Genomic DNA, 16,743 nt, shown 5'->3' with positions numbered 1-16,743 from the left:
CAAGCTTCAGTAAAATAGCGGCGCACTCTCGTCCAATCATCTGCTCGTACGTCAGACGTCTGCCGATCCAGCGCCGCCCCGCCCCCAGAGAAGGTCACCTCACTATTTATAGAAGGGACTACTCTTCTACGTTTTTAAAAATGTTTTTTAGATAAATGGGTTGACTCACATTCACAAAGTATTTAAACAGCATAAGACAGGTTTTCATGTGTTTCTAATTCTGACTTGTTTGGGGGCTTCGTACCTGTGGTGAAGTTTTATAATAGTTTTAGTAAGTAAGTTCAAGTAAGCAACAGTTTGTGAAAAGGTGTAAATAAAAGTACAAAAATACAATAAGAAGTGATGAGTTCTAAACTGAAATACACCAACCAACATCACTATTAAATATCCAAGCCACATTTTTGGAACAATTTGCGCCTAAAATTAAACTGACAGATTAATGACTGATTTAACAAATATGGGTGTTGTTATCTCTTTTATTAGTATATATAATAAATAAATATTCCGTGTCGAGGTCACAGAAGGTCGAGTACAGCAGATTCACCATTAAAAGAACGGACTGTTCTCAGCGTTGAGATTTCAGATACTGAAGTAAAAGTACAGATACTGAGGTAAAAAGTTACTCGTGTAAAAGTATCGAAATTCTACTTAAGTAAAAGTATTTCAGTACCTGTTTAAAAATGTAATTTAAGAATAAAAAATAAAAGTATTTCACGCAAGTGTTCAAGTGTTAAATGCACTGATATTGATTAAAATGATTCATATTTTGGTCAACAGACACAATATGAATCAATTTCTTAATTTTTCTTATGAATGTTGTGTATTTATTTTGTTTTGTCAAAGCCAAAGTCTGAACTTGAAAACTTCAGTCAGGATGTTACCACAAAAATAAAACTAACACCTCAAATCATATGAAAAGTACTTTTTACTTTTCAATCCAGTTAAAAAATGTAGTAGAGTATAAAGTATAGATACCTGCTCTCAAATGTAGTTCAGTAAAAGTAAAAAGTGTCTACTGAAAAAGCTACAGTAAAGTGCAGATACAAAAAAAATATACTTAAGTACAGAACTGTACTACTTTTATTTCGTTACCTTCCACCACTGGATTTGGCATATGGAACCTTCTAGTATACCATTACTCCACTAGACCAATTAGTTTTCAATATAGGCCTGTTGACTCAAAGAATAGTAAAGTCTATGGTTGGAACCCACCAGTCCATATACTATAAACCTATATATATGGTACTATTTTCCACATTGTGTCTAATCTGAACACATGTACTGTTTAGAAAGATTAATGGTCTGGTATTATCTGTGTTTTCCCTGTGTGGTCTGATTGACGTAACTATTTTAATTCATTTATGACCAGCCAAGCAAGTTATAATAAAAAAAATGACAGAAACCAGGATTGTTTCGTCAAAATATGATCTTTTTCTGGAGCTTATAACTTGAATAAAGAGCAGAGATCAGGCTGTGTTGTGTAGAAAGATTGTGAAAGGCTGTAAGTAGGTTATATATGTGTAGCTATCCAAATATGGTTGTATACAGTATTTTCCAAGTTGCCTTGAGGGGAATTCTTCATACCTCATGTGGTTGGTATTCTGATACAAGAGTGGGTTTGTTATTTTAATAGGTCTGTTCTGTTATAAGGAGCCTGTTTCAGGAAATTCAAATGTATGGGGAACTTCTATATACAAAAAGCAGACAAACAGAACTCTTAAACACTATACCATTTAATTGTCATAAAATATAATATAATTGAATAACAAGTTAACTACATTCAACATTGCAGTTCGTTTTATTTCACAGTATCTCACTCCTGCTGCTCATTCCGTCCTCATTTGTATTGCTTTTGCGCCTCTTTGAAACTCTAACGCGCCCTCAGTCAGTTTGGTGCGCACCCGGGACTGCTTTGAATGGGCCTCGATCTGTTGTCTGAATAAGAGCGCCCCCAGCTGGCCATGAGACGCCTCGCTCATGGCTTTGGTCTGCATACACATCTTGTATTTGTCCTGGGGTAGCTCGTCCGCACACGTCTTCTCGTGCCATAGGTGGAAGAGGCCACGGGAGGGCGCTCTGATCACCATGAGTTTACTGTGCAGGTACTTTCTATACAAGTGCACGTCCTCCAGCCCCCAGCCCTTGATCCTGCGGTCAAACCCTCCTGTAACGACACAAATCCGAAGATGGCTACTTGTGATGGTAAAGTAGGAGATAAGAGAAACCTCATTTGTTCCGCTATAAGGAAATTTCAGAGTTGCAACACAAAGTACAGTAACAGTAGGAGAACCCATCCATCCATCCATTTTCTTCCGCTTATCCGGAGCCAGGTCACAGGACAGCAGGAGAACCAAAATATGCAAAAGTCATGATTATTTTAAAATTCACTGTTTGGACGATTGCAAAGTAATAGAAATAATAAATATCAAAATACATATTCATCACTTACTTTGTGCTTGTGGCCCATTATAAATTCATACAGGTAATATGAGTATAATGTCTTTCCTAAGGGCACAAGGGCAGTATGTAATGTCAACAGAGGGGATTGAACTTCCAACTTTTGTCTTAGTGCTAATGTGTTGACCAGCTTTGCTCCCTCCACCTCAGAACAGAAAAGCAGGTAATTTATTCCCTGTTTTTATTTTATAAAATCTCATATAAAATCTTTCTCTGTTGAGTGTTTCCAGGCCAGCCGAGAGACAGCGTGTCCTGAGTATTCCTCTGGGCCTCCTCTTTGTGGGACACACCTCTCCAGGAAGGCATCCGGAACAGATGCTCGAGCCACCTCAGCTGCTCTTTTCCACATGGAGGAGCAGCGGCTCTCCTCCGAGCTCCTCCCAAGTGACTGAGCTCCTCACCCTATCTCTAAGAAAACTAATCTTTACTGTTTGTATGTCAGTCATTACATAGCAGATGACATGAGTGGGAGATTTGTGCATAAAAAAACATATGTAGCATCATAAGAATACAGTAGTTACTTCTGTATTTTTATTATTGTACTTCATAATTTTTAGATTCTGCATAATTTTAAAGGGTAAACACTCACTCACACCCACTCTAAATTTATACCATTTTAAACACATCTGAGTCTTGGATCATTCCTCTCTGTGACGTGTTTGTAGATAAAATGAGTTCTCACACTGGCTTCTGTCATATAATTAAATGTAAACAAACAAAGGAGCTAAAAGTCCCATCACGATTACAAACCAAATGCTATGACGTCATCTATGAACATCTGAGTGTTGGTGTTACCTATGTTGAGGAAGTCCGACCTGTACTGGCACGTCATCCCAAACCCAAAGTCTCTCCAGAAGCCAGACTCTTTCTCTATAACCTAAACACAGACAATACAACAAGAACACATGGTTTTATTTCCTGTTTATGAGCTTGTCCCGGCCCGGCTTTGCTTCGTGAGCTACATACCAGCTGCTGATAGAGTGGAGGGGGCTGGGTCTGGTTGCTGTAGATCATGGCTGGGTTGTACTGGCTGAAGAGAACGGGGTAGTAGACTTTTTTACCTGGAGGGATATTAAATGAGTAATGTGTCTAATCAGACTGCTGAAATATTTTGTACCATTGCCGAATTCCTAATGCAGTGGTCAAACTGTCCAGATATTAGTCAACTAAGCCCTGTTTATATTGGTGTGGAGCATAGACTGTATATATAAATGGACATAGCTAACCTGCTTTCCAAATAGGAAGTGATCGTGGGCGCTTCCCGCTCTATCAATTCTGGCTCCAATTCACACACTGGAAAACTGCCACCTCCCTCTCTGTAACTGAAGCTGTCAGGCTCATCATTTTGGTCTTTGTAATGTATTAACCCACTCTACATGATGGTGGTATTTTTATTTTACTATTGTGTCCATAAATCAAGATATGAACATTAATAACGGACAAATCAGATGCCTTCTTTCCCCGAGGTTGTTCCTGTTAGCGTTAGGAACAGGTTTGACCGACAGTGTTGCTAAGCGCCGTCCCCCTGCTAAACCAGCGGGTGAGGGCAGGAAGGGGTGTTACGTTCCTCAACTTCGCTCCAGATTGGCTCTTTGGCTGCTATGACGCGAACATTATGAATAATACGAATACTTTAAGACCAAAATGACAAGTCTGACAGCAGCAGTTACAGAAAGAGGGTCGACAGTTTTCCAGTGTAAAGTGAAGTGGAGCCAGAGTTGATGGAGCCGGAAGTGCGCCCATGATCACTTCCTATTTGTAACATGGCAGCTAGAAGGTGAGCTATGTCCATTTACATATATACAGTCTATGAATATACCTCAGTATTAGGAGACCCAAAGATCTCAGCACCATGTTTACTGTCTCACCTGGTTCTGTGTTAAGGCGACAGGACGTGAGGAAGTCTGCGGTGAAGTGAATGTCCACGTCACAGAAGAAGAGCAGGACATTCTGACTCCGCCTCCACGCCCGGGCACCCACCTCCAAGCCCCGCCCACGAGAAAACTCCTCATTCAAAAGTATCAGTGTGAAACTCCTGAAGTGAGTCTCCCTGACAACCACAAGAATAACAAAGTCAGATAGGTAATATAATTTGCAGTGAGGGTAAAAAAATAAAATGCTTGTCTCCATGGAAATCTTATGATCTTGGCAAGAAAGTTCTACAGTATGGCATTAAAATTATCTATTTCCAGGGAGACAAGCAGGCCAATTTACTAGTCAGATCTGCCGAGAAGCAAACAAAAATATTTACTGAGAGGGCGTGTCCTAACCTTTGACTGGCGTTCGACATCTTCATCTGGCAGTCTACGTCCTCACCTGGTGGTCTGTGTCTTCACCTGGTGTTCTGTGTCCTCACCTGGTGTTCTGTGTCCTCACCTGGTGTTCTCTGTCCTCACCTGGTGTTCTCTGTCCTCACCTGGTTTTCTCTGTCCTCACCTGGTGTTCTGTGTCCTCACCTGGTGTTCTCTGTCCTCACCTGGTGGTCTGTGTCTTCACCTGGTGTTCTGTGTCCTCACCTGGTGTTCTCTGTCCTCACCTGGTGTTCTCTGTCCTCACCTGGTGGTCTGGTCGATGATGGCTTTAATCTGATGGATCTGGTCCCGTCCGAAGTAGACCACAGTGAGATGGACACGGCCGTCCTGCTGAATACAAACCCGCCTGGAACAAAGCAGAAAATATTGATTCTTGGTGACATTTTATCCCATAGAATAAAAAGGGATTTTGGGGGTCCTCCTCCAAGATATGATGGACAAAATATGTGGAATTTCCTGCATGTCGGTGGATTTTAGAAGAGGTTTAAAAAAAAAAAAAATGCTCTAATAGGTGTCAACAAAAGTCTCATCCAGCAAAGCAAAGTGTGGTGATATTTTCAAGGACAAAACAGATTTTTTCCAGGATATTTGGCCTTTTTTTCTCATTTTCCATGCATTTTCTTTGGCTGGAAAACATGACAGGTATTTTCCAGATTTTCCATAATTTCCAGGAGGCTTTGGGAACCCTGACCTAAAAATGCACCAAATCCTACAAAATCTTACAAAAAGAGAAAAGTGAAGGTTTTCAGGAACAGGGATATGTATGAAACACTCAATAAAAACAAACATAATTAAATACATTTAACGGCAAATGTAGAAAGTTCCAGGTAAAGCTATAAGATCTCCATGGAGACAAGCAGGTGGCAGAATCTTCACCATAAAAGTTACATATTACACTTTTAAAGAGACCAGTAATGATCACTGCAGAATCAACAAATGTTCTGTCCTTAAACTTAACAGAAGTAGCTCAAACGCATTACTTTGTGTATATTTGCAGATGTGTGAGGACTTTCACCTGAAGTTGCTCATAAACTGTTTGAAGGTGTCCAGCCTCTTGGACAGAGGGACGACGATGTTGACGAGGATGCGGCTCGTGTCCACTCGGTCACTGCGGACTTTGAGGACGGGACCAAACGGCCTGAACAGAACCAGCTCTGTGAACTCCTGCGGCGTGTCCCCTTTAAAGATGAGGTCATAGACTGTGCCCCGGTCCCTCTCTGTGCGGGTCAGGCCTGGAACAAGGAGTCAACAAAGGTCATACAAGGCTGCATGAGGTAGACAAGTTTTTGTTTCTTCAAAGCTCTGTTGGTTCTAAATAAATGCTGTGTTTTTCACCTAATTCTTTCATTTTGATAAAAAATTGTATTTTGTTTTGAGCCAAGTTAATATTTTTAAAATGCATACTTTCAAAGGTGCATTTTGTAACTCGTTTTTCAGTCATAGACTGTATAAAGAAGTGGAGTAAAAGAGTGAAAAGTCGTTGGAGCCAGAAGCACGCTCATGCTCACTCCGATTTGGAACACGGCGGCTAGCATTTTAGCTATTTCCATTTATATATACAGTTTATGGCTAAAACATAAAAATAAATTAAAGTAACAGGTGGAGGAAACCCAGTGGAAACGTAATGTAGTGCATATAAAATACAGTTGAAACCAGAAGTTGACAAACATGATATATAAAGACATACACACTTTTTATCTCACTGTCTGACATAAAATCAGACTAAACTTTTCCTGTTTTAGGTCAATTAGGATTATCAAAATTATTTGTATTTGCTAAATGCCAGAATAATGAAGGATATATATATATATATATATATATATATATATATATATATATATATATATATATATATATATATATATATATATATATATATATATATATATATATATATATATATATATATTTGATGATGTCATATCTTTGGAAGCTTCTGATTTTGGTGGTGGTTTGGTTTATTGGTGGCTGGTTTATTGACAACATTTGAGTTAATTAGAGATACACCTGTGGATGTATTTGAAGGCACGTGCCACGTTCAACTGTTCAAACAATTATACGCAAGTAAAAACACCATGGGAATGTCCAGCCACCATCCCGCTCAGGAAGGACATGGGGTCTGTGTCCCAGAGATAACCGTGCTTTGGTCTGAAATGTGCATATCAACCCAAGAACAAAAGCAAGATCCTGCTGAAGCTGGTAAGAGAGAACTCTTTTGGCTATAATGAGCAACCTTATATTTGGAGGAAAAAGGGGGAAGTTTGCAAATCTGAAAACACCATCCCCACTGTGAAATACGGGGGTGGCAGCATCATGTTGTGGAGTTGTTTTGCTGCAGGAAGGACTGGTGCACTTCACAAAATAGATGTGAAAATACTGACGCAACATCTCAAGACATCATCCAGGAAGTTAGAGCTTGGGGACAAATGGGTCTTCCAAATGGACAATGACCTGAAGCATACTGCCAAACTGGTTACAAAGTGGCTTAAGGATAACAAAGTCAATGTTTTCAGTCATATTGAAAATTTATGGGCAGACCTGAACAGGCATGTGCGAGTAAGGCGGTCTACAAACTTGGCTCAGTTGCACCAGTTCTGTCAGGAAGAATGGGCCAAAATTCCTGCCAACTATTGTGAAAAGCCTGTGGAAGGAAATCCAAAACATTTGACCCAAGTCATACAGTTTAAAGGCAAAAAAGTGTCATTTTATATAGTGTATGTAAACTTCTGGTTTCAATTATATATTCCTGGAGTTGTGTTTTGCTTCATTCACAAATGTTTGAGTTATCCTATATTATCTGTCTACATCACTAAAGCTAAGAATGCTTTGTTCCACTTTGTGATGTCATTATGTGGTAGTTTTTAAGTTAACAGCTACCTTTTACTTTAGTTCATCAAAATATGTTTTCTGTTTGAGAGAAGCCTAAATATGCAGGGTCTGTGTGTTAAACATGTGTGGGAAAAAAACACAATTCCAGGTCTGTTTGTGATGAGGAAACAACATTAGAACCTAGATCAGAAAATAGTGTAATATGAGTCCGTCAATTGACAGATGACACAATACATATCAATATTCAAAATACTACATGAGTTCAAATGAATGAAAGTGTTGTAACCAGTTCTTATATATTTAGTTCTTCTATATTTGCTGTACCCTGTATAAAGTCTGCTGGAGAGAAGGTGGTCTTCTTCCTCTTAGGGTCCATGTGCAGCTGAGGTCCATTGAGCACATGCAGAGCAGACTCCACGGCTCCGTTCAGCTCATCCCGTCTGTCTCTCCTTACAGGACGCTCCTCTGGGTGCTTGGTGAGCCCGGTCTCCAGTTGGTACACCCTGAACAAACAACAACATCTTATCACTTATTTGGAATGTAAAATTCAGCAGATCACATGACACAGTGGGACTACCACTTCATGACATCAGAAATAGGAACAGAGCATTTTGAGCTTTGGAGATAAAGATAGACTAACCATAAAGTGTTACTCAAACATGTGTGAATCAAACAATAAACAACTGCAGGTGTGTTTTTGAGGAGGTACCAGTATTATATCATGGTTAAAAAAAAGCCAATTTTGTGTAATATAGGACCTTTAATGATAATAAGTCCTTGTATTAGTTGCTTTTTATAATTTTGCGATGTCTCTCAAAGCACCTCGTCATGTTTAAATCACTCCCCACATTGAGATAAATCTGGAGCAAGGCTGTCAATCTCCACCATCAGCATAACCATTCACACACTACATTCAAACATTAAGTGGGTGAAATGTCGTGCCCAAGGACACAACAACAGTATGCACTGGACAGGGCTTGGATGGAATTGCTGATTTCAGGTTTAAAGGGCCCATATTACGCTATTTTCTGATTTCTGTTATAATGTTGTTTCCTCATCAAAAACATATCTAGAGTTCACACATGTTTAACACACAAACCGTGCACATTTAGACTGAGTTCTTCTCTCATACTGAAAACACTCTGTTCCACCTTGTGATGTCATGTGGTAATACAGGAAGTGCCCTACTGTGTTTTAAAACTCCATACACCTTCACTTCATTGAGCTTTGAAGATGTAGACAGACTAATAATAAAGGATCACTCAAACATGTGCAAATGAAATAAAACACAACTCCAGGTATGTTTTGTTTTTAACTGTATTATAACATAACTTAAACCTCACGAGAGTCAAGTTTGTGTAATATAGGACCTTTAACGGGCAAACACTCTAAACCCCACAGTTTTAAGTCAAAATGGTGGAACAGCTATAAGAACAGACAGAGTCCCTCACCTCTGCAGTGTGAAGGCGTCGTAGGGGATGACTGTGTGTTCACTGGACACTTTGACCCCACTGATGACCTCAGCTTGGTTCAGCTGAGAGCGGAAAAACTCCTGCAGAAGAACACATGTCACTGCTCCAGCTGCATCCCAATTCTGTTTCCTTGCTTCCTTGACTCCTCCTTTATTCAGTTGTAAAAATTGCTCTTTGACAGCTCAGGAAAGGAGGAGTTAAGGAGACAAGAAAACAGAAATGGGAAACAGCCCCTGTCTCACCTCTTTTAGGTCACCTCACATCAGCTATATGTAGAGCTGGGAACAGACTGTATATATAAAAGGACATAGCTAGCCAAAAGCTAAATACTTTTACTTTTTGCTCTTTAAGTACATTTTTGAACAGATATTTAATACTTTTACTTATTTAGATTTTTTATGTGATACTTTTATTTTTATTTATTTATTTTTCTTTCATCTACCACTGGGTATTGATCCGCCCGTCTCTTAGCAACAATATTAATACAGCAGACTAAATGTCGCAATATAAAGCCATATTCTGTCACATTCTCTTCTTACCTTCAGGTCAATCTGCACAGGCCGTTTCTTCAAACTCTCCAACCCCAGCGGTAGAATCCCTTTGGCTTTAGCCTTCTCTAAAGACTCCTTTAGCTGCTGTGTCCTTTCCTCTAGCGCCCCCTTCAGTTCAGAGATCTGCTTGTTCAGGCTGTTCACATAATGTCTGTGAGAATCCTCCCTCTCCTGGAGAAGAGCCAGGTAGCGCTCTTTGGATGCAGTATTCCCGCCCGACCACAAGGAGGAGTGGCGAGTGCTGGCAGGTTTACACGCCAGAAAATACGCCAGAGCGAGACAGCATCCGAAGGCCAAAACACCGAGGCCGACCCGGGCCACCAAAGCCAACAACCAACGTTTAAACATAATTGGTTTATGTGTCCGGGTCTGCATTATCAGTCAAAACATGTTTGCTGAACAAAATGGTATCCACGTTCAGTGAGGTGGTCATAGCGTTAGCATAGAATTACTAAATTGAAATCCAGAATAGTTAGCGGTGGAGTTTTTGTCCTCCAAAAGAGATCCTAAAATGAGAGACAGGACAAGGAGTTATTATAACATAATATAGTCATATTATATCACTTTTTTATGGATGTTTTTATAGCACTGAAAAACTGTGAGCATCCTTACTATGAGCGGGCTTGCATCTCCACAAACCCTACTGGCCTCCTTTTGCTTGTTTCCATGGAAATGTTGTTCCTTTGTCTATAATATTTCACAGTTTGGTAAAGAACATGTCTATGTAGCTCAGTTGCTTAGTGTTTGTCCACTAAAGGTTGCTGATTCGAACCCACTCTCAACATAAACGTCAGTGGTTGAGTGGTCGAATCCATTGACCCACAGGTTCATGGTGTGATTCCAGCTCCGACAAATGAATGCTGCTGTTGTGTCCTTGGGCAAGACACTTAAGCCACTTCACCCCCAGTGTGTGTGTACACTGGTGTATGAATGTGTGTGTAAATCTGTGAGTGGTCTTGAATGTGGAAAAGCGCTACATAAAAATGTGTCCATTTACCATTTATCTCCATGCAGAATGTTCCGAAGTTTAACAGTTTGAGAGGTAACCTGGGTAGTGAAGCAAACCATTACAATTTGATAGCCATAGACTGTACAAAGAAATGGACAAGTGAGTGTGACGCCACCCATAGCGTTCAGCTCCACTAAAAATGAAACTCATTGAGGCAGCAGTTATAGGGGAGAATTTGGAGCCAAGTTCCATATTGGGAATTCCGATCACGAGTATCATAGCAACCAAAGAGCCAATCTGGAGCGAGGCTGCTGAAGGCAACGTCCCCCCTTCCCTCCACCACCGCTGGTTTAGCAGGGAGTGGGCATTTATCAACCTTGTCAATTAAACCAGTCGCAAATGCTAGCGGAAGCGACCTCTGGGAATGAAAGGGCCTGATTTGTCTGTTATTAATGTTCATATCTTGAGTTACAGACAGCGGGTTAACATTTTCAGACCAAAATGATGAGTCTGACAGCAGCAGTTACAGAGAGAGGGGCGACGGTTTTCTAATGTAAAGTGAAGTGGAGCCAGAGTCGATGGAGCCAGAACCGCGCCCATGATCACTTCCTATTTGTAATGCAGCTAGCAGGTTAGCTATGCCCATTTATATATACAGGCTATGATTCTTGCAGGGCAGTGCATTTGTTTTAAATGGCTTCCTAATTGTTGTTTGATCATTAAAACCCTTTACAGTTCTGACCTACTTTCACCAAAACGCCTGACGATTCCCCAATTCAAACTGTGTTTGTGTTTGACCCGTTTGGAGCTCAGACAGACAGCTGGGCTCTTTGTGAAGGGGAGGCTCTGTAGTTTTGGCCAAGAAAAGTCTAATCATCCCCCAAAAGCAAAAACATGTGCAATAAACTGAGAGCCGCTCATTAAAAACTATGCAAAATATCTGACTCATTATGTTCTTCCTATTTACAGGTTCTATCTTGCACAAACTTGACTCTTGTGAGGTTTAAGCCATGTTATAATGTTGTTACCTCCTCGAAAACAGACCAGGTGTTGTGTTTTTCTTTCATTCACACATGTTTGATTAACCCTTTATCATCTCTAAAGCTCAAAATGCTCTGTTCCACCTTGTGATGTCGTGAAACGGTAGTTTTCAAGTTAACAGCTCCTTTTACCTTTAGTTCAGTAGAGATTTGCAATTCCAAAGGTGAAATTCATCCAAATGACTCTAGTGCAGATGTATGAAGTTTAAAAACACAGTGGAGCACTTCCTGTATTACCACAGAACATTACAAGGTGGAACAGAGTGTTTTCAGTCTAAATATGCAGAGTTTGTGTGAATGAAACAACAACTCCAGGTCTGTTTGTGATGAGGAAACAACAGTATAACATAGATCAGAAAACAGCATAACATTGGCACTTTAAAACCACACTATGTAATATTTTAAGTAGAGGGTTCACTCTCTTTGTGATGTCATTGCTTTATCTGAAATGTTCCTCAGTATGGCATTAAAACTATTTGCGTTTATTCAATTATTGCGCATAAATTCTAAATTGGCCTGATGGTGTCACCTGTTTGTTTTCATACATTTAAAGCTACATTGTAAAACACACAGACAAAGCAATAACATCGCTATGGAAACCAGCAAGCAATAAAGTTACATAGGACACCTTTAAAGCTTTTTTCTCCCCTTTCCTCTTTGCACATGTTTTTTCAAGGTGAATTACACGTCCCGTGCAAACATATGGGACGAAAGCTAAAAATATGCCAAGCTCTCCAAACCTTTTCAGATCTACCCTTCATGTCTCCTCACGGCCTTGTCCCAGGTCTCACTCCTCTGCCCGTGCCTGCGTTCATGCTGCCATAACCGGGATCGACTTGTGAGAAAACTGCAGAGAAGTTGGAAAAGTTGACCTTAAATTCACTCAGGTGCCACGCCGCGTTCGCTGGGAAGTGTCAGGAACAAGCGTAGTACTGTTTGTGTGTGTGGACGTGTAGGACGCTAACAGTTTATCCACGGCACAGATGGGTCTTTATGGAACAGGTACGAGCCGATCTCATGAAAGAACTGCTTATGTTTCCAGGTCCACCCAAGCCCAATATGAGAGAGTGTGTAAACAGTTATGTATCACACTGTGGGGACGAAAATCTGTATACACTCAATTAATTTATTTAGGGTTCATGTGTGACCAACACAGATTGTAGAAAAAGAAGGGATTTGCAAATGGAGGACACGGAGGGGTAGACTCAGGACTCAGCACATAAATGGTAAATAGTCATATTTTTATATAGCGCTCTTCCATCTTCAAGGAACTCAAAATGCTTTACATTAAGGAACCACCCAACACATTCACACACACATTCATACACCAGTGTATGTCGACACTGGGGGTGAAGAGGGTTAAGTGTCTTGCCCAAACACACAACTACAGCATTCATCTGGGAGCTGGAATCGCACCAACCTGTGGGTCAGTGGAGAGCAGGATTTGAACTGGCAACCTTCAGATCAGCGGGCAAACACTCTGTGCCACTGTCGCCCCACATAGATAATAACTACAATAACTCCAAATTATTTTGAATTTTTAGCAGTCGTAATGCAAAGAGAGACTGGAAAAGCAATACGGGCTGATATACTACAAGCCTGAAGCCAAAACATAAAAAATGTCTTCCACAGAGTTCTTTGCAAAAATATAATTCTCTCATTTTAAAAATTCATGTGGCGTCAGCAAAAAAAGTGGGATATTCTCTAAATATTTGGCTCTGTAGGACGATCTAAAGACGGGCAGATGGTTGCTCGGATAAATGGGTCAAAAATCTGGTCCTTATGACTCACATATTTATCATAAGATCAACAATTGAATTTAAGATATGAGTTAAAATAGGTTAAAGCTGCACTATGTAACTTTCTGGTGGAGGGTCCATCACCTCCTTGTCTCTATGGAGATGTTAGTGCTTTGCCTGGAATGTTCCACAGTATGGCATTAACCTGATTACAGCTCATATCTGTGGAAAGGCGACCCAGCTCACAATAAGAATTCATGGTTTTCAAAGTATTTTTGAGCCATAAAAACTGTAATTGCAGATGAGTTTAATGCCATGCTGTGGAACATTCCAGGCAAAGCAATAACATCTCCATGGAATGACTGTGGCTCAGTTGGTAGAGTATGTGTTCACTGATCTGATGGTTGGTGATTCGAATCTCACTCTTGATATAAACACTGGCAGGTTGACGGTGCAATTCCAGCTCCCAGAGATGAACACTGTCATTGTGTCCTTGGGCAAGACACTTAACCCACTTTGCCCCCAGTGTCTGTGTACACTGATGTGTGAATGGGTGAGTGTTTCCTTTCTGTAAAGTGCCTTGAAGGTGGAAAAGCACTACATAAAAATGAGCCCATCTTCCATTTACCAAACAGGTAGCGGGTCCCCAACAGAAAGGTTACACATAGTGCTCCTTTAAAGTTAGGATTTAGGTCAAGGTTAGAAATGTAGTGACCGTGGTAAAGACTAGGATCCAAGAAGGTAATGTACGTCTATGTAATGTCCCCAAAAAGCATATAAATCCAATATGTGTGTGTGTTTGAGACAGGGAGGATCCTGGTCATCACATTTACATAAGTTCACACAGGAGGAAGAGGGCGACGCTCAGACCACAGCACTTTAAAACACACACAGATGAAGAGATAAAATGATTTTTACAGACCCTTAAAAAATATTATGAATGTTCTGGAGTCTGGAGTGAAGGTCTGGACTCTGCAAATGTCTGGACTCTACCAAGATCTGGACTGTGCAAAGACGGAAAAACACAGATAACATTATCTAACTTCAAAACTGTAAGAGAAATTGTAACAGAAAAGCAGCTCATGTTTCACACAGAGCTTGGTTTGTAGCAACGTTTTGGAATACTGCACTATAATTTTTTTTGGATATACAGAAAAACTGTTGTGGGATCACTCTTGAAGTACTTATTTTAGTAATATTATGCTTCTCACTTCCACAACTACTTTATTTTGTAGTAAAAGTTATATACATTTTGGGTATCTGTACTTTACATAAGTACATTTTACAGTGGATACTTTTTACTTTTACTTCACTACATTTGACAACAGTATCTGTACTTTCTACTCCTCTACATTTTGAACAAGACTTTTGTTATTGTCTGAGACCTGCTGAAAAGGCTTAGTTTTTTTAACATGTTCATATTTGAACACAACAAAAATATACAAATAAAAACATATATTAAAACATTATCGATTCAATTGTTTCTGTTGAACAAAATTGAGAACAAATCTTCATCAAAATCACTACATTTGAACTTTCATAACACCTCAAAATGTGCATGAAATACTTTTGCTGTTTAATTTTACTTTTATACCTTTATTCAAATAGGTTTATTCATGTAATACTTTTATTTTTACTTTAGTAATTTTGCTTTGCTATCTGTTCTTTACTTAAGTAACAAAACTGAGTACTTTCTCCATCACTGATGTAAACAATCCAGAGATGTTAGAACAAAAACATTAAAATGTAACAAGGAACTGTATGAAACTGAATTCTTAAATCAGACATAATGAAGCTTAGAGATGGATCTGACCATTCACTCACCTTCATTTCAGCCCATCTTTAACTTGATCCAGACATTCTTCTTCTTCTTCTTCTTCTTCTTCTTCTTCAAGTCAAAACATTATGAATCCAAAAATATCCAAAACAATTTCTTTGTCCAAACTTGAACCCTGCACTTGCCTTATTGAGTCTATTCCTCTAGCCACACTCTGCTTTCACCTCCCTCTCTCCCTCCTCTCTCTCTGTTTTTCTTCTTTATCAGTTGGTTCTCTTGCTCTCTCTCTCTCTCCCTCTCTTCCTTATGAGCTGGGTCCCCCCTCTCTCTTTCTCTTTCTTCCTTATCAGCTTCTCCCCCGCTCTCTCTTGCGTTCTCCCCCCTTTCTCTCTCCCTCCCTCCCTTCTCTCTCTCTATCTCACTCTTTCTTCCTCATCAGCTGGTTCTATTGCTCTCTTTCTCTCTTCCTCTTCTTCTAGATTTCTCTTTCGCTCTCTCTCTGTCCTTCTCGCTGTCCCTCCCTTTCTTCATTATCAGCTGGATCATTTATTCTCTCCCTCCCTTCTCTCTCCCCCCAAGCCCCCACCTCCTCTCTCTCTTCTTTTTCGGCTAGGCCACTTTTCTTTCTCTCTCTATCCCTCTCACTCTCTTTCTTTCTTCTTTATCAGCTCTTGCTCTCTTTATCCCTCCCTCTCTTCTTTACAAGCTGGGTCTTTCTCTTTCTCTGTCCTTTATCAGCTGGATCTCTCTCTCTCTATACGTCTAATTAAAAGGCAGAAGGTGTAAGGACTGCCCTCTGCCCGCGATGCCACCACCTGCGTCTGGAGAAGAGGAACAGGCCGAGTTTCCCGCCGGATCTCACCAACGAGCCGGAGTCCTGTGTTTTTTAATGAGCTGCTGTAGAAACAGTCGCACTGGGTTTAAAATGTGACTCTCTCGTTTTCCACAGTGTTAAGCTCATGTTTAAAAGCAGCACTGGATTCATCCCAAAATATAAATCAGTTTTTCAGAGAACTTATTTATTTTAGTGCCTTATCAACATTTCAAAGATGTTTTCCTTGTACTGGGAAGGCAAACATAATAGTCACATGGTAAATCGTCTCGTTTTTACATACCCTACTTGCTACTTGTCCCTTTTTATACAATGCTTTTAGATTTGTTTAACTCAGTCATTTAAACAAAACTTGAACTATTAAACAGTCTCTGAGCTCAGCCAATCAGAGCTGGCAATTATCCACCTTGTGATGTCATGAAGTGGTAGTTTTTAAGTCAACGGCTCCTTTTACCTTTAGTTCAGTAGAGATTGGCAATTCTGTGACTACAATTATCCAAATGATTCTCGAGAAGATGTAAAGTTTAAAAACACAGTGGAGCACTTCCTGTTTTACCAAATGACATCACAAGGTGGAACAGAGTGTTTTCTGTTTGAGAGAAGAACTCAGCCTAAATGTGTAGGATTTGTGCGTTAAACATGTGTCAGTGAAACAAAACACAACCCCAGGTATTATAGAAAAGAATATGGATACTATCACTACTATCACTACACTACTGTTTTATAGTAGAATTTTATGATCTTTTGAACCAGAAGGTGGCGCCAAATACAACACTACAAAAGGA

General features: G+C 40.0%; 1 protein-coding gene across 1 annotated transcript; it reads right to left on the bottom strand.

The window, feature by feature from the left end:
• Positions 1-1,722: 1,722 nt before the first annotated feature.
• On the bottom strand, positions 1,723-12,548 carry LOC117376163 (chondroitin sulfate N-acetylgalactosaminyltransferase 1-like). The gene is made up of 10 exons (XM_033972570.2): positions 12,351-12,548; positions 9,610-10,127; positions 9,050-9,150; positions 7,923-8,101; positions 5,785-6,001; positions 5,014-5,115; positions 4,326-4,507; positions 3,424-3,518; positions 3,253-3,334; positions 1,723-2,164 (listed from the first exon to the last, which is right to left on the bottom strand). Exons 2-10 carry the CDS (start codon positions 9,994-9,996, stop codon positions 1,827-1,829), a joined length of 1,683 nt encoding a protein of 560 aa, XP_033828461.2. The 5' UTR covers positions 9,997-10,127; positions 12,351-12,548; the 3' UTR covers positions 1,723-1,826.
• Between the last annotated feature and the right edge of the window lie 4,195 nt (positions 12,549-16,743).

The sequence above is a fragment of the Periophthalmus magnuspinnatus genome, chromosome 9 (assembly GCF_009829125.3).
Source record: "Periophthalmus magnuspinnatus isolate fPerMag1 chromosome 9, fPerMag1.2.pri, whole genome shotgun sequence".
Lineage (NCBI taxonomy): Eukaryota > Metazoa > Chordata > Actinopteri > Gobiiformes > Gobiidae > Periophthalmus > Periophthalmus magnuspinnatus.
This window is presented reverse-complemented; position numbering and strand designations above follow the sequence as displayed.